This window comes from Polyodon spathula, chromosome 5, assembly GCF_017654505.1.
Source record: "Polyodon spathula isolate WHYD16114869_AA chromosome 5, ASM1765450v1, whole genome shotgun sequence".
Lineage (NCBI taxonomy): Eukaryota > Metazoa > Chordata > Actinopteri > Acipenseriformes > Polyodontidae > Polyodon > Polyodon spathula.
The window spans coordinates 70,174,312-70,192,961 of record NC_054538.1 but is presented as its reverse complement, the minus strand read 5'-3'; the positions used below and the strand labels follow the sequence as shown (position 1 = coordinate 70,192,961).

The following is an 18,650-nucleotide window of genomic DNA, read 5'->3' as shown; positions in this document are numbered from 1 at the left end:
GCCCCACGACTGTTTGAAGGTCTTGAGGTTTAACTGATTAAAGAATTTGGACCATCTCCCGTTGGATCGGTGAGGTGTAGAGGAACCGTCTGTGGCTGCGGGGTAGCTGCTTCAATCTGCAGTTCCCCAGCAGAAACACCGGCTTGCTGAGCAGGAAACCCGCTAGGATGCACAGGCATCCCTGCTATGTAGGAACCCTGCCTCATTAATATGTCTGGCTGGTTGCAAAAGCTATGTTAGAAAGCCAAATGGGCTGGATGTATTTTTTTTGCCAGGGTTCAGACTACACAATGTTAATTGAACATTTGAGATTGTGCCAAATGGCAGAATCATTTATATAACCCTGGTCTACAGCATATTGGTCCTCTTTATTTGTCTCTATTAAACCTGAAGATTAACTTTTTTCAGAAAACGGTTTTACTCACAAAGATTTTATTTGTTCAAATAATAAATCAAAATAGACATCAATGTCTGTGTTCTTTTCTTAGTTTTCTGTTGAGATTAATTGATTCTAAGAACGATTCCAAAGTGGACTGACTTCTATTGTTACTCTGTACTGCCTTTGAGTGGTTATGCAGTTAATTTTAAACAGATATAAAGCAGCAATGTTTTTTAAACCTGATGTATGCTGGTAATGAAGAGGTGGATACAGATTTAGAAAAAGGGCAATATCGGAATACTGTTCCCTAGTAGCTGAAATGCTTTCTGAAATGTAACTGATGTTAAAATGAGTATTAAATGAAGTGGTTTGAGTTTGTAATGTTAAATGCATATTATCAATCAACCAACTAATAAAAACAATATAGGTATTTTATTGTTCTGCTTTTCCAGCAGAAGATGATCTGGTTGCATTTCAGTAAGTCGTGCAGAGAGCTTCCTTACCAAATATGGAAGTCTTCTTTTAGTCTATGATTAATTTATAATGCCGCCACCAGCCTGCTATTTTAATAACCTTAAAAAGGTAAGAAATAAAGTGAGATGATAGCAATTATGTTTAATATACTATGCACCTAATCTGCTGTACCATGCATGATGCCTTAAATACGACTGTCGCTAAGCAAAAATGCACAGAAAATATTTAATCATTTTCCCGCAACTTGTTTTTAATTGACTACTAATACTGATAGAGCCAAATAAAATTAAACCCATCGACTGCAACTTTAAAACGCAGTTTCACTCCTCTTAAAATGCCTTGTTTCAAAAGTTGGTCACTGCGTTCCAGTACACGCGTGACTTGCTGGCAATAAAAACAGTTTCAGTGGACAGCATTTAGAGCAACGTCTCTATAGCGGCTCATTTTCGATTTCTTCCGGGTTGAAGGTCAACGCGCCATATTGTCTGTGAGGTGGAGAAGCAGCAGCTGGGGGGGAGAGTGGAGCCGAGGAAATTAAGTGAGCTTGCTGTATTAACAAAATTTAACACTTCGAGATAAATGCCGTAATCAGATGGGATGATTATCCGCAGGAGTTTTTTTTTTTTATTTTAATATAAAACATAAAAAGACGGCCGATTGCTGAGGCGCAGAGGCCCAGGCAGCAGGACGGACACACACATACATACATACATTATATATATATATATATATATATATATATGATATATATATATATATATATTATATATATATATATATAGTACACAGGCACACATATTTACACACACCACAGCACATTGCTAAACTCTGAGATGTGTACAAAGACGCAACGACATTCAAGCATTGCTAGAGGTTTTGGTGACTTTTTAAGCGATTGTGTGAAGCTTAACGTAATTTTCATTTGTGTGATTTGTTTGTGTGTGTGTGTATGTATATATATATATATATATATATATATATATATATATATATATATATATATATATATATATATATATATATATATATATATATATCTATATAATATATATATATATATTATATATATATTATATGTATGTATATATGATACCATTATGTATTATTTACATTAACTTTGATCGTTTATGATGTACCGCCCTTTACCAAATTCTGGACGTAATATGTATTTTTTGCGCGTTGTACATGGTTTAAATATAAAATATGCATAACTAACGTAAACACGGTACATTTTTTTGAAATCATAACACAAGTAATGTTGCGGTGTTTTTTTTTTTTTTTTTTAATTTTGTTTGCTTGTGTGTTTCATTTCGTAAAACAGATACAAATTGTAGCAAATAACATTCTAGTTAAGCACCTTATGTCAGCAACAGTTAGACTTAGAACATTAAGAAGAATCATCTGAGGTTTAATCACACATCATGCCGATATTATTTACTTGAAATATTAGCTACAACTTGGAGCCGCATGATAATATTATTTATTATTATTATTATTATTATTATTATTATTATTATTATTAATAATAATAATAATAATAATAATAATAATAAGAAATGTCTTGAGCAGTGCGATAGGAGTGGCCGTGTGAAATCGTTTATTTGAAATAATTGGCTGTTACTTTGCTACTAGAAACCTCAAATACTTCTATATATTCTCATTCAGATTAGTATGTCAACACTGGATAGATCGGGTTCCCTTTGGCTACGTACACACACACTGCAGTTTGCTCCACAACCGTATTTACAAACTGCACTCGCTGCGGTTGTTTGTTGTACACACGCACCTTTATTATTGAAGTGAGTGCACTCCTTGTTAAACAAACCACTGAACTCGGGCGATCATTACATGCAGATCGTGGGGTTTTGTGTGACACGAAGGCTGTGTTTTATGCATTTGGAAGAAAGTATTGTACGTAATCGATCGAGAGCTAGTCCAGCACAACTATGCTCTTTTCTGTAAAACCAGCGGAGACACCGTTTTTTTGTTTTTTTTCTGCACTGCTAAATACAGTGGTGACGATCTGCAGTAACATGACGGTAGATAAAAACATCTGGGCGATCTGGTGGGAACGACTTGAGTGGTTTCCAAATGACTGGATTAAAAATGAACGCATGTCTAAGGAGTCGTATATGGGTCTTTGTCGTGTACTAAGATATTTCTTGGAGTGCCAAAACACACAGATAAAACGTTCGCTATTGGTGGAAAAACGAGTTGAGGTCACATGCGTTTGGGGATTCGAATGTGCCCATATTGTTTTAAGTTGCAAAGCCAAACAAAAAACACTTTTTTTTTTTTTTTCCTTAGAACAAAATGTTATACAACTGTACTTCAAATAGAAAAGTATATTATATGTATGGACTATTTACCACTGTTATGAATTTCCTATTCATCAATATTACAAAATCAACTTGTCACACATCAGACATATATATATATATATATATATATATATATATATATATATATATATATATATATATATATATATATATAATAACCGCACTCAATAGTTGCTCTGAAAAAGGATTAACTAGTGCGGTTGTCGCAGCCCTTTGTAACCGAACTGGGTGTGTATAAAAACTGTATTAAGAGCAAAAGGTGAACTCACAACCGTATTTTGCCTGTGTGCGTAGTCTTTGTGTAGCCTAGAACCGAATGAAGTCGAAGCTGCTTAAGGAGACACCCCGGTGAAGTGAACAGCTGTCCCACTTAAGATGCAGGCGTCTATAAAGAGGAGTACAGTTAGGGCACTTTCACACCTAGTTCGCTTGCAAGTGATTCAAATTGTGGTTCTCTTGCAAACAATTTTTTTCAGTTTAGGTTCGGTTTATTTCACACCTGGAAAATTCAGTTGAACTTGAATTCCTTTGAAAATGAATTCTGCTTTGTTTGTTTAGTCCACTTGCAGCTTTGTGTAGACCCTAATTCTATTGGTTTTACATTGCATGTTTCCAAACGCACTCTGCTTTCTTGCTGATTGTTAGAGTGGAAGTTCTCTCTCAATTTATTTATTTTTTTCCATATCAACATGGGTAATATTTTACAGGCTGCTCTTTTGTCCATGCTCAGTTGGTTTATTTGGACCTTTCATTGCCATAGGGGGTGCAAGCAACATGTGTTTAATAGAAGACGTTTAAAATGGAGGCAGCTGTATTATAAAGGCTATTGACCGCACAATCCTCAAATGCAAGACTCCATTACTAGGTGCAATTTATAGTCATACTGGCTAAAGATTTACGATTTGTCTCAGCATTATTTTGTGTATTAAATGTTAGTTTTATGGTAAAATGAGAAGCTGGTGGTACAGATAGTTTGCTCTGATCATCTGAGTCCATTGCTAGTTGAGAGCTTCAGTGACATTTTACCAGAAAGTAACACAATCAGTCTTTATTTTATATAGCTCCTTTCATAGTGGACCACCATCACAAAGCGCTTTACAAGATGCAGTAACAGCAAAACCCATAATACTTGAAATACAGAAAAGGGGGGGGGGGGGGAACCTGTGTGATGAAGGGCATTGTAGGTGAGCAGGTGAGTTTTGAAAGTAATCCTGAACTAGGCAAGACGGGTGGTAATGTGACTATTTTTTTTTTACATCTGGTAAGGATCGTGGCAGCGGCGTTCTGAACTAGCTGCAGTCAGTTTATTAAACAATCTTTCCATTTAGGATCCAATCATCTAAACTTCAGGGTTAATGATGTGGGATCAAGGTGGTCAGCGCTGGACACACTGGCCTTTGAGCCAGCAGCAGTGGTTGCAGACCTTCCAGCACCAGCAAGACCCAAGTATGAGTTTTAATTATTTTTTTTTTTAAAGTGTGTGTGTACATAAAATCCACACCCACACAGTATATGAATTCAGTGTTTACACATGTCTTTGTGCTGAACTAGCAAGCTGAATAACTGTATTCTGTTTAAAATGCTGTTTTATGCAGTGCTGTTTGAAGTTCTTGTGTCCAGACCCAAGCATATAAGCAAGACCACAGATGGCTTTGAAATTGATTTAATTGACTCCATTGGTTTGTATTGCATTTGTGGTAGTTAAATCACATGTGTTACTTAATATTTAGTAGGCCCATCTTTTGTACATGACAGTCCCTTGTCATTTGCAACACTTTAGTCAAGCCAGGGAATTGGAAGTATATTCCACTGCTAGTGTAGTTTGGTTGGCTGTGCCTTGGCTACCTGAAACATCACATACTGCCATATATTCTCATTCAGATTATTGTGTCAACATTGGATAGGTAATGTCCCTGTCAGTTCCCTTTGTGTAGCCTAGAACATAATATAACTCTCTCTTGTGTTTACAGTACCAGCCACACACACACATAAACCTTTTATTTTTTAATTATAAAATGTGCAATGCCCCCAGGTTGACAGAAACCAGCTTTCAGTCATCAGTGGCTAAAATGTAGAGTTGATAAACTTGATATAACCAAGTAAAATCAGTGTGCGTATGCGAGACAAATATGTGCAATTGACTCACAATAACCTATTTAGAATTTATACAATATTTGATGTGTGGGAAGGCACGGCATCTGGACACGGCTATTTACAGTCTGGATGTGTTTTTGTGTGTGTGTTTAAATTAGGTCAAGTGGATTGGGCAGCTCTGGCACAGGCATGGATAGCTCAAAAGGAATCCAGTGGACCAAATGTGGTGGATCAGCAAGGAATGCAGCCCAATGGCCAGGAAAACCAGGGATTAGACACAGGTCCAAATAATCATGGAAACTTCCAGGGGGATCCAAGTTTCAGCAGAATGTGGCAGCCAGGTGTGACTTGGTTTTTCTTATTTTAGAATAACAACCACCGCTCCCCTTATATATACCAAGTATATATTAGGATTTAATTTGAAATGTTTTTAATATTGGGGGGTTGAAAACAAAACCCAACCCCTGTCTCTTACTTTTCACAATCTAATTGTTCATTGTTATATATTTGTTTGAAATACTGCATACTGAATTCTGCCTTTGCATGTTTTCTGAACAGAATGGGTGATGCCCCATCAGACTCCTCACCCGCCCCCAGGGCAACAGTGGATGCCTCCAGCCCCAGGGCCAGTGGACGTTGTTCCTACTTCTGAAGACAGCAACAGCCAGGACAGTGTTGATTTCCTTCCAGACTCCAGACACGGTGTCTTCAACCAAAACAACCACAACTTTGGAGGGCAACCAGAAAATTTTACTATGGCGCCAATGGCAGTCAACCAGTTTGACTACCAGGTAAATAGGCCTTTTGTACAGTCAAATGCACGGATATTAAAACAAATTATCCTGGGGCAACATTTAATGAATCTTACTTGATAATCTAAAAAAAACATTTTGAGCATAGATAGTTGCATTTGCATATTGTGTACTTCGAGGGCTACTGAAATTGATGCCTAAGAGTTAGAGAAAATTCTGTGGTGTTTGAAATTTCCTAAATTAGGGATTAAATGATTTTTTGAACAATATGTCGCGATTACAAATATTCGTGATAATCGTATGCTTAACATTTTTTAATTATTCGTTAAATCGTAGAAAACGATAGTCACATATTCGCTAAACGTGGCTGGAAGTAGAACAAATGCTTTTCTCTCCAAATAAGGGTAAAATTGTCGTGTGTACTGGGGCTGCTACAGTTAAATCAAAAATCTATTTTTTGATCGATTCCATTCCTCATTGTATATATACATGGATATAAATACCGCATAATCAATTTAAGTTACATTTTTGTAACGCGCATTGTTAACAACATTTATTTAAGTTTATCAACAAAACTGTGTTGCAATTTAAAGTATTTCTGCCAAAGTCAAGCAGTGGGTGTGCTCTTCTTCACCTTCTCGTGTTAACTAGCATCTGATTTGCTGGTCCCATCCTACCAGCGAATCAGTTTTGAAAATTCTTGGTACGTTCGCTCCTCTGTGTATTCACTGTGCAAAAAATTATTGTTTTAGGCCGGAATTTTGGCATTGTGTTTAACAGATAATGAAGGTTAGGTGGTACAATATTAACAAGATGCAAGGCATTATGCTGAAGACATTTTTCTTAAACTCTTGTCTAGTTTATATAGATTACATTCCAAAGTACTGTAATCTGTTTGCAATAAATATTTTAGTAACACTCCTGTAGTATGTTAAACTTGCTAGGCTAGGTTGTGAATGTTGTGTTTTGTTTACCTTTTTCTCCTGACACTACCAGACGTAATTACCCCTTGTATTAAATTGTTGTGCACAAGCTTTTACTTAACTGCGGTGATAATAAAGTAATAATGTCACAGGGAGTGGAATGCACTGAAAATCGATTGCTATTTACATACATACATACATAGCGTGTAAGTACAGTACCATAGGATGATTCAATCCGCAGAATGTGGCAAAAGCACAACAATGAAAGCAGGAACTTCAAACATGCCCTTCCATACTTAGCACCTGGTGGAGTTAAAAGACATCAGCAGTCAACCAGCAAGGTCACTTTAATAACATACTTTATTTTCCCAGTGCGGCTCCCCCCTGTACTGTCCTCTGTTTCACCCTCAATTATCACTATATAGTTTCAGTATGTTCATTAAAATGTACACTATTATGTCACCAGAAAAACATGCTACCTCGGGTTAAGTTGATAACGGTATTGAAATGTGTTTTCTTAAAGTATGAATGAAATAACGATTAAAAAAAGGAATATGCATAAAGAATATCATGTCCATTCTGCTCTATTCCATACTTGCAGGTTATGTAGTACAAAATGATTTATTTATTTTGCAAAGTATTTGAAAAAAAATTGAGAACAGTTAGCAGTATGTGTGTAAAGCAAGTACTTTAAATGTATTGAAAGAAATACAGATGCTTCATATTTTGTAATTCTGTGCTGTTTCTAAGTACATTTAAATAAATCGTGTAAATAAAGTAGGAGGAGGAAAAAAGCTTGCAGTCCCATTTTGACAGACTTAAATTAAAGAATCATTTTTTGAAACTATTGATGGTAATATAAGGCCAGTTTCATTGAGTATTATTTTTCTTCCACCTGTGTGCTTGTAATTTTTTTTTAATTCTTGCTAGAATCTTGCTATTTTAAAGCCTGTACCTTCCTTGTGTTGCAGCCCATATCTCACAGAGAAAAAACTTGTTACCCTTTTAACTGAATTAAAAAAAAAAAAAATTGAAAAATAACCGCTACTATCGTGATAATCAGTGTATCGTGAAAGAGTGGGCTCTGAAGTATTCGTATCATGAAAATTTACTAATGCTTCATCCCTAAACTAAATACCTTATTTCAGCATGGTGCTGCTGCATTTGGCCCCCCATCTGGTGGGTTACAACCTCCTTACTGGCAGCAGAGCCCTCCACAGAGCCGTAGAGAGGGGCCCCCCACGTTTAGGGAGCGGCCACGCTCTCCCGTCCAGATGCCAGTTAAACAGGAGCCCCCTGCACTTCTTGGTAAGTCTTTTACCTTTTCCAGATCGCAACTTTATATTTTCACTGTTATGTAAACTCCTTGGGTAAAAGCAAATGTCCCCCCTTATATATAGAAAACCCAGCTCTGATGCACAGCCAACACACAAACAGTAAAAGAGGAAACTAAATAAACCAGTCATGCCACAGTAAGGTCAGCCAGGGCATCAGAGACTAAACTCCACGCCTTTACCGTTGCTGGACTGGCCCCATTCAGCCAAGAGTGGAACAGAGTTATATCCGATGATATCCAAGCTACAAAATTAACTTTTTAGCAGCTGATAGGCCAGCAAGTAAAGTTCTACACTGAGTCAAGGAAAGATTAACCAAGGAGTCATGGTTAAAAATAAACCAGTCAGTTTACTCTCGTGGCCTGGGTAAATATTGAAAAAGAAATTATCTAAATTCAATCAAAACTATTTTTTAAAGTTTTTATTGTGGTGAAATCTAAAAATATGTTTTACCCCCCTGCTCATATCAGTAACTGTTTAGTTGGACGTAACGATAAAGCTTGACCTGTTCTGTAGTGCAGATTGGCTTTTAACTTAAAACACCTTAGACTGCTTTCTTTGTTTTAATTAACTTTGAGTATTTTAGAAATGGCTTAACCAGAAACATTTTTAAAAAGCCATGCTGCATTTGAGTATCATCATGTCAGAGTATGTATGTAGTTTCTTTTTTAATCTGTATATTTTTGTATTAATATCTGTAAAAAGGTTAGTAAATTACTTTTAATCTGTATTGTTCTCCAGACGCTGTAAAGCGCAGGACATTGCCTGCATGGATCCGTGAGGGACTGGAAAAGATGGAACGAGAAAAACAGAAGAAACTAGAAAAAGAAAGAATGGATAAACAACGTGCTGCAATGGCAAAAGAGGAGCTGGAAGAGGAGTGTGATGGACCTTGTTTACCACGGAAAAGTAAATTTGTAAGTATCAGTGCTTAAGCCAAGAGCAGTGATGTGTATGCTTATTTTAGTTTCTGTAATACGATCAAGATGTTTTAAACCTTTTTTATTTTTGGTATTATTATTATTATTATTATTAATATTATTAGGACAGTGACGATGAAGTGGAGGAGGAAGATGACAGACCTGCAGCAAAAATAGTGGAACTGGAAAGTAGAAGTCCATCCCCAATACATGAGGAGCAGAGTGAACCAGAAATGACCGAGGAAGAAAAGGAATTTCAACTGGTACTTCATTTGCTTATTCAAAGTATTACTGACCGCAGGTTTGGGTGTTAAATCTGCAGCCGCCTTAAGTAATAATGTCTTTCTCAGTTTTAACTGTTTTGTTAAGTTCCTGTTAAGGTGTGTTTTTATTTCTTAGTCAGAAGAGTCCTTCTTTCTAATCAGTCAGCTACAACCCAGCCTAGATGCATTCAGAAATGTTATTATAATGTATACCTGGGATGGCTTTGCTAAAGTATACAGTGACCCTCTGTGTGTTGGTATGTGTTTGCTTTTGCAAGTCAATATTTCAGTGCATGTACATACAGAGACTCGTTATATTGGGATGCACAGACGGAGCAGGGGATGAATGTTACAAATACACATGTAAAACAATAGTTCTACATTCAGCACTTCCAGATCATCATCTGGTCATATCAATGTAAGGCTTCAAAATTCTTCCGTAACCTTTTCCTCTTTGTGTTTACAGATGATTATGACCAAAACTGTGCTGACAGAAGTGCTTTTTGAGGTCACCAATGAAGAAATCTATTGCGTTGCAAAAGAGGTTCACCGCAAGGCAACAAAAGGCATGCATTCTGCTTCAGATCAATCTAAACCATTAGACGGTGATGCCAGCATGTATACAGTTTTTTTGTTTAAATATTTATGTAGTTAGATTCTCCTAATTAAGAACAAATACAAATGTGTAGCTTATAAAACAAAATGCTACAGAATTATAATTCATTGGTATAAAATAGGTAACATGTTGACGCACTGTAGTTGCAGTGCTCTTTTCATTTTTAATTCTAGTTCTGTATTTATCTTGATTCATAATTTTATTAATGTAGTATCTGTTTCATTTAGAATTTTTCCTGCAGTAATACAAGTAATCTACAAAGGTAAAAATGCTGTCGCCATCAGTCTCTTCTAATGCACTGGTAGAATTAGGACATCTCTGTGTATGTGGCATGAAACATGCATAAAATCAATAGTAACCACTTCTTTATTTTTTTTTTGGGGGGGGGGGGATAAGTAGCACACCTTTAACTTGGTACAGCTGCAAAGGTTCTTCCACGTCTCATATTCCTAAAAGGGTGTTGGTCAGCTCTTTTGTGAGAATTTGCATTAGTAAGAGTGGTATTTCTCTCTTCCTCTAGTATTGCAATTAATGTTTAATTTCATGTTAAATACTAATTCTCTAAAAGTGCATTTGATGTATTTGTTTTCCTTTTTTAATGGATGTCATGTTTGTAATTCTTCTCTCCTTTGCAAAGCAGCATTAATAGTACAGTTTAGCTTTGCTATAGACTCTCATGACTTTGAAAACGTGGCTGTATGTGTTAACGTGTTGTTCCTGTTGATGTGATACAAAGCTCCTGCAAAGCAGCTGGCACAGTCCAGTGCACTGGCTTCTCTCACTGGACTCGGTAAGTAGTTTCTAGTTTAAAATTAGGGAGTTTTTTATTTTTTTTTTTTAAGGTGGGGAAGCAGTTATAGGATCGTATTTTCCTCTGCCAGATTGTGCCTAAGAAATCCATTTAAACGAAAAGCTGTTTGCTATTTATGCAACTACCAAATTGTGAGATTCCTGTTACAATAAATATGATCAATGCTGATATAAATCTTGTACAGTACAATCTGAACAGTCTAATCAGTTTCAGAAAGTTAAGTGCATACCAAGATATCTGTCTATCAATTAATGACACCTGTAGGCATTGATTGATTAAAATAATTGATCAATTTAACCTTGTCTAGCTGAGTGCGATATCAAAAAAAGTGAGGGAAAAAGGAATCTTGAAAAATGGCAGAGGGTACTTCCAAACATTTTGTGTTGTCAACGTACTCAGTTCTGCCTTTACTTCCATCACGTGGTATGCAATGGATCACGGTATATAAAGAGAGCTCCAGGGCTATTTTTCTATTTAGTGTCTATGGAGAGGGGTCGGATTGGGTTTATTTTCTCAGTGTTTAAAAATGCTATCACCTTTGCCCTGGGTCCACGGAAGATATATATATTAACCTAGTGAATGATGACGTAATGTAATTGATAACAAAAATGAACTTTTGTGAACACAGTCCTTCATCCGCAGTGCTGTGTAAAAACATTTTGTGATTGCAGTGTCACAGAATGTAGCAAAATGCATTATTTACTGCAGTAGTATGGTCATAAGCTTTACATTTTGCTGTACTAATGCAAATGTATTTAGGCTACTGCAGCAGCTATTTAATATTACCGTAATGAAATATATGAAATACATTAAATAATTAGCTCGACTGATTCTGGAATTCAGTTATCTAATTTTATATTTAAAAAAAAAAAAAAAAAAACTTCTCCAGTACAGTTTAATTAAATAAATAAAAATAATACAGGTCTTTTGAGATATATTTTATTTATTTTATTTTTTTATATTTACAGAGAAGTTACGCTTGTAAATTATCAGTTAAAGGTTAAAAATGAAAAATGTATATAAATTGGTCTAATACCAAACAATTCATGTTTTTTATTAGCGTTTGCTGTGCAAAGTTCTAATCTGCGTACAGAAAAGTGCATTTTTTGTACCAGTTACGATATGTTATCATTAACTAGTGCTGGGGACAAAAATCCGAGCAAATATTTTTTCACATGTATTCGGATACAAAAATCACATGTTCGTATTCGCTAGAAATGCCAAAAAAATTTACCGGCTTACCAGAACTTGCGCAGAAGTTTAAAAATGGCAAATGAAAGAGTTTTGTGTGATATGTGAGATTTAATTTATATTAAATAGTAAAAAAAAAAAAAACACAGGATCAACACAGCCTCTATTTAAAAGTTTTAGACGGCAAAAAGTAAACAAACCAGATTATGGGCGCGCACGCATAGTGTGCGTACCTAAACTCAACGGTACTGTTGAGCGTTCTCGCAACAAAAATGTCACTGTTGTCACAACACTTCTGGGTATTTAGGAACGCTTCATTGCATTCCTAAACTAAACGGTAAAATCTAAAATGAGCAATTCTGCATATCGGGCCTGCAGCTTCAGAATCTAAAAAAGAATATTGCAAAATCTTAAGCATACTTCATTTATATATATATATATATATATATATATATATATATATATATATATATATATATATATATTATATTATATATATATGTATATATAATATATATATGTATATATATATATATATGTATATTTAGCTCAGAGAGCCAGCTGTACTTAGTTTGTCATATTGGCTGCGTCTTATTTGTTGTACAATAATGCATAAATAAAATAAATAGTGTGTGTATTTACAATTACCATTTTGAAGACGGATTGCAGTATCTGTATGTACATTGAAATCCCATTCGTAATTTTTATATAGTAGCTTAATCGCGGTTGTGGGTATTGCCATCTTTCTGTTGATTAGCTCACCAGCTCTGAGAGTCAGTGAGTTTGAGTCAGCGTTGAGCCAATGCTGCGCGCCACAAGCTCTCAACGGTGAGTTTAGGACCGATTTTTAAGAGTTGTTGCTTTTCAGCGTTGAATTTAGGAACTCGGCCATAGTGATTTCTGTGGAAGGCCACCTGGATCAAGAACGCTTTGTGCTGCTTTAGAGCAAGTCAGAATCTGATTGGACAGAAAAAAGGCAAGCACGTCATTCTGAAATGCCTTGCTTAAACAGTACCCAACTTGCTGGAAATGTTGTGTAGTGATTTTTATATAGATGTTGTATATTATATATTTTTTTATTTGAAGTGTCTAAAGTTCCAAATTTTTCATTTGCTTGCTAACAACGTTTAACTTGAACTGCTATTTGGCATCCTTTGTTTTGCATTTAGTTCGCTGTGGTAAAATAAGGCCTACACAACGTATTCTTTACTCCTGGGATATTTTTCTACTTAATGTATTTGCTGCCGTGCTCTCTGTCTACGTTCTGAGCACTAATGGCTTTTATTACTTTTTAAAAAACGAACAAGTATTTGAACATGAAAATCCTGCGTTTATCCCAGCACTATCGTTAACATGCGTTATGTTTTTCGTCAAGAAACCCTTGGGCTAGAGTACAACAGGCGTTTACAAGTTTTAAATTTTTTTATTTTTAAATAACAGTAAAATCAGCTCAAAGCAATGCAATCCGACATCGCTCCATTGACTCTCAATAGAAAAACTTCTCCTGGGCTCTAAGTATCCCATAAGCCTTTGTGCACACTTCTAGAGAAAGGGTAACAGGAAGGTTTACCGAATATTTTGGAATGAAGAAAAAAAGACTGCAACTTGCAACATTTGCTCATCGGTGCTTTCCTTTCACGGCAGTTTATCATTTTCTTAGTCGCAAATATTTGCAAACTGTCAAATTACGTGTAAGTAAATATATGTATATTAAACATTATTTGTTTTATTTTACTGAATAGGGATCAGTTTAAATCAAACTATTGTCTCTTATAAAAGTGTTTGGGTTTGTGCATGCAGGTGGACTGGGTCAGTACGGGTCAGATGAAAGCGAAGATGAGAGAAGTGAGACAGACTCTGAAACTTCAGACACAGATGATGAGGAGCTGCGGCACAGAATCAGGGAAAAGCAGGATGCCTTCTGGAGGAAAGAGAAAGAGCGACAGTTTCAGGAGAGGCAACAAGTGGAAGGTACATGAACTTCTCAAGCTTAAAAAAATTAAATCTCTCATCTGTATATCTCCTTCAACATATGTCTTGTTTTACTCTTTTTACTTCAGATCCAATAAAGTGACTGTGTGCTTAAGTTAATCAATGTACAGGTAGTGGACAAACAAATGGAAACACCTGGGTAAATGAGGGGCACCAAGTATATTGAAAGCAAGGGCTTCCACACAGGTGTGGCTTATGTGTTAATTAAGAAGATAACATCCCAGCATGCTTAGGGTCATGTATAAAAATGCTGGACAGGCCTGGTTGCATATAATTATGACTGCTAGAGGAGACCTCAGTGATTTTGAAAGAGGGGCCTTCTCGGTCACCAGATCTGAACCCAATCGAGCATTTATGGGGTATTCTGGAATGATGCCTTAGACAGCGTTTTTCAATAAAGCGTGAGTTGATTGACTTTCCCGTGGAAGAATAGAATTCTGCAGGAGGGATGCGGCACCAGAGGCTGGTAGACTCTATGCCACGGCGCATACAGGCCGTACTGGTTGCATGTGGTGGCCCAACACCCTATTAAGTGACTTTACACTGGTGTTTTCACTGTTTTGTCCACTACCTGTAGAATTTCAGCAGTAATTATCGAAATGTAACTTATTAATTTGTTTTCTTTATATACTTGTTTATACATTTTAAATTTAACACCCATTAATTTTTTTTGTCCCTCTTGCAGAAGAAAAACAGTCTGAAAGAGTGAACAAAGAGATGCATGAATATGACAAAAAACAGATTTTCAGCTCGGTTAAACAGGAAATAGTAAAAGAGAGGGAGCCCGAATCTATAACTGAGAAAAGAAGGTCTCGCAGTGAGACTGATGTCATTGAGCCCAAAAAGAATGTGAAAGAGGAGGAGAGGATAGGCAGGAGTAGGAGCCAGAACTTGTCAGGTAGCAATAGTCGGAGTAGCAGCAGTGAGAGCAGTAGTAGTAGCAGCAGCAGCAGCAGCAGCAGGTGGAGCTCCTCCTCCAGTTCAGTTAGCAGCCACAGCTCCTCACATTCCTTCATGCCAAAGAGAAAGAAAAAACGCAGCCGGAGCTGGTCCCCCTCACACAGGGCCAGGCAGCGCAGCAGAAGCAGGAGTTCCCACAGGCACAAGAGAGAGCGGAGCAGGGAGAAGGGGAGGGATAGGAGGAGGACCAGTCGGAACAGGAGCGCAGATAGGAGCAGTAGGAGGTGGAATCGCAGCCACTCTAGGGAGCGCAGAGCTAGCAGGGAGAGGAGAAAGAGCAGGAGCAAGTCAAAGGTCAGGGTCAGCCATAGCAGAAGCAGAGACCAGCACAGGAGTGATGACAGGAGTCGTCGTCGGAGCAGGAGCAAGCGCAATCAGACAGGCAGCAAGGACAGGAGGAAGGACAGGAGCCAGAGCAATGATAAGGACAAAAAGAAAAAGGATAAAGAACAGGACAAGAAGAAAGAGAAGCAAAAAACTAAGGAAAAACGAGAGGAAAAAGATCACAAGTCCACAGGCCAGGAAGGGAGTAGTACCAGTAGTAGATCAAAGCGGAACAGCGAGTTGTCCAGCCGGCTGTCACGACAGGATAGCAAGTCCAGCAAGAAAGGCTTGGTTAAGAAAAGCAAGAAATATTCAGATTCTAGCAGTGGAAGCAGGTCTTGTTCTCCAGAGGTTAGCAAGGAAAATAAGTCTAAGAAGACTAAACGTAGTCGTTCACGATCAACGGAAAAATCTCACAAGTCTGGTAAGAAGGCAAGCCGCAAACACAAGTCTAAGTCACGATCAAGGTAGTACACTTTGTTTTTTCTAATGTATTTTGTTTTACGTGATTGTTCATGGTATCGATTGAATAATGAATGGTATAGTTGAATAATGTGCCTGTATTTAGTTCCACCTTTAACTGGCTAATTAGCTATTCTTTATTTATTTTTTGTTTTTTAAATTCCCATTAGTAGTCATTGTCCCACACCCCTCCCCCCTCCCTTCTAGGAGATCCTCCTAAGGCTTCATAGTGTTCTCTGCTGGGAGATTTGGGGCTGGAGCATTCTTGGCTCCCATGTGGCTGCGAGTGTGATCTCCTAATCCACTCCCAGCTGTGCATGTTGAGTGGCAAAGGATCTGCATACGCCACAATGTTTTCCTCCCAAGGAGTGCTTTCATAGACAGCGTCCAAGAACTGTATCCAAGAGCTGCTTTATATGATTGGGATGCAGAAACAAGCCACCTCTCTAGACTGATTTACAGAGACATAAGCAATAAGATTCATTGTGTGTTAACCCAACTTCACAAGCCAGTATTTTTGAAATATTAACAGCTGCTCTTTTCCTGCTTTTTTTTTTTTTTTTTTTTTTTCTTTTCAGGTCAGTCACATCAGTACATCGCAGGCGTTGAGGAATGATATGGCACCTGAACCTTATTTTAAAATTCTATGAGTTTTAAAGGCTTGTCTCATTATAGAGGCAACTGCGTAGGTGGAAACAACTGTGTTTTTTTTTTTAGTGCTGTCTGCAATACATGAATTTTTGAATGGTTGGTTTTTCCTTGTATTCATATTTTGAGGTTAGTAGATTAAAAGTTTAAAGCCAAGCTATTTTGAAGCTGTAACATTTTAAAAAAATAAATCGTAATGTACATTGCTGTCAATAATAAAAATTCAAATGAGATTGAGTTTTATTTTTCATTTGGATTTGTAGCATCGACGATTTTTTGTCTTGTATGTATCCTTAACATGACTGTTTAGTTGTTAATCAGACATGAGCAGCTTTAGCAGAAATGTGTGTGTGTCATGATGCATAATTAAATGTTTGGCAACAGGGTAAATACATGTTACTTTTTAATTGTACACGTCTATATAAGTAGTGTGGATGTAGTTTGATTAGTTTGTATATTTAAAGATGGCTTGGGGTATGTATGTTACTGATTCAGATGTCATTTTCGTTGGATTCTCAATAAGCTTTCTCCATCAAGTCGATTTTGGAAAGAGGTTTCTGCAGGCCCACTATCCTTAACGGTTGATAACCCAATTCAGACCTGTTTGATCTCAGTCTTTCACCAATGGCAAAAAATAGGACTAATTAAAAAAAAAAAAAAAAAAAAAAAAAAAGCCAGATAGAAAATTGCATTAAATCATCCACAAAACTGAATATGACCTTGGTGGTCAGTATTTTAGGATCTGCTTTTTATATGCTCTGCATTATGAATGTAATAATTATTATTATTTTTTTTTAATAAATGCTACGAGAGAGAAATAAAAGGTGTTTCTTGGGTTGGCTAATGTGCACTTTTTTGTGTTGCATTGAACAGCAAGTTATATTAATGTGTTTTCTGTTGATTTATTCTCCTTCAGTTTGCATTTATTATAGTGTAGAGAGAATAGAAGAGTATTTTCCATAGACTCCTATTATGATTATAATACTAAGTTTATTCAGTACTGACCAATGCTATATTGATCAATTAAAGACCCTGTGACGGCAAGGAAACCTTTCCAGTCTATTCCCTAGTAGTTAATGACTGGAAACACTTCACAAAATGATAGCAGCACCATTCCACCAATGAATTGATTTGGTGAATTTTAAAGTATACGCAACAGTGGAGACTGGCTAATTTAAGTACTTTCGCCCATGCTGGCTTCACAAAATGCTGAATCTACAATATGCGATTTTAAATATTAACGTAAATCTCTGAGACATGCCATCTCATTTACAAGTGTCCTGTAAATTATTAACCAATTTAACTAGAATAGGTTGATCTAGATGCTTAAGTATTAGTTAATGGTGTGAATTCAACAGGGAAGTTGTTCATACAGTAGTTATATATATATATACATCGTATTCAATTTGGTGCCACAGCATTTATTTTAAATTGATCAAAATGACTGCGGACCTTAAACGAGGACGGTCTTTATTAATAACACTGTGTCTTACAAACGCTGCAATGTTTTATTACATGATTTAATCAATTTTAGAAGCGGCGTGTGAGAGGCTCCGATCTGCAGCACTACTCATGTGTTTTTGGGTCCTCAATACGGTTCATTTATTGACAGTTAACGAGAGTCTATTAGGTGGGAGTTGGAAGGTCAGGGAGTACTGTACCAGCGAATCAGGAGTGTGATTTGGTTGTTAAGGGGCAGGGCAATGCTGGTGTGGGAGCTAAGTCCGAGAGTGTGAGGTAGATGGTTTTTGTGCACCAAAACTACCTCAGAATATCTGCTTGATTTCTGTAAAAACTCAATAAAACCACAATTGGACCATGGAACAATGGTCAAAGGTGCTTTGGACTGTTGATGGATGGACAGTGACACCTGTGCCCTCTGTCAGTTATGTTGTCAATTCAATGCTTGTCTTTCTATTCCTTAAGGATATTATTTTCAAGTATTGCTCATCCTTGTTAGACAGATTTTTAGGTCTTCCAGTCCTGGGTTTGTCAATTACAGATGATGTTTCTCTGGACTTGTTGATTATACTTTGGATACCACACCTTGAAAATCAAGTGATGCGAGCTATTTCACTCAAATGATTTTCCTTCTTTATGCAAGTCAAGGTTGTTATAATAGAAAACACTAGTGGAGGTTCTGAGTAAATTGCTGATGCTCATAA

General features: G+C 36.7%; 1 protein-coding gene across 2 annotated transcripts; it reads left to right on the top strand.

The window, feature by feature from the left end:
- Nucleotides 1-1,314: 1,314 nt before the first annotated feature.
- Nucleotides 1,315-17,321, top strand: LOC121316245 (arginine/serine-rich protein PNISR-like). 2 transcript variants are annotated; one of them, XM_041251187.1, is made up of 12 exons: nt 1,315-1,391; nt 4,524-4,641; nt 5,448-5,630; nt 5,848-6,080; nt 8,113-8,272; nt 9,040-9,215; nt 9,344-9,481; nt 9,948-10,047; nt 10,834-10,887; nt 13,900-14,070; nt 14,777-15,842; nt 16,416-17,321. In XM_041251187.1, the coding sequence occupies exons 2-12, from the start codon at nt 4,551-4,553 to the stop codon at nt 16,444-16,446; spliced, it is 2,403 nt and encodes an 800-aa protein (XP_041107121.1). In that variant the 5' UTR covers nt 1,315-1,391; nt 4,524-4,550; the 3' UTR covers nt 16,447-17,321. The 2 variants fall into 2 exon arrangements, with proteins under 2 accessions (XP_041107121.1, XP_041107120.1); XM_041251186.1 differs by lacking the exons at nt 1,315-1,391; nt 4,524-4,641 and adding an exon at nt 4,760-4,874.
- The last annotated feature ends 1,329 nt before the right edge of the window (nt 17,322-18,650 follow it).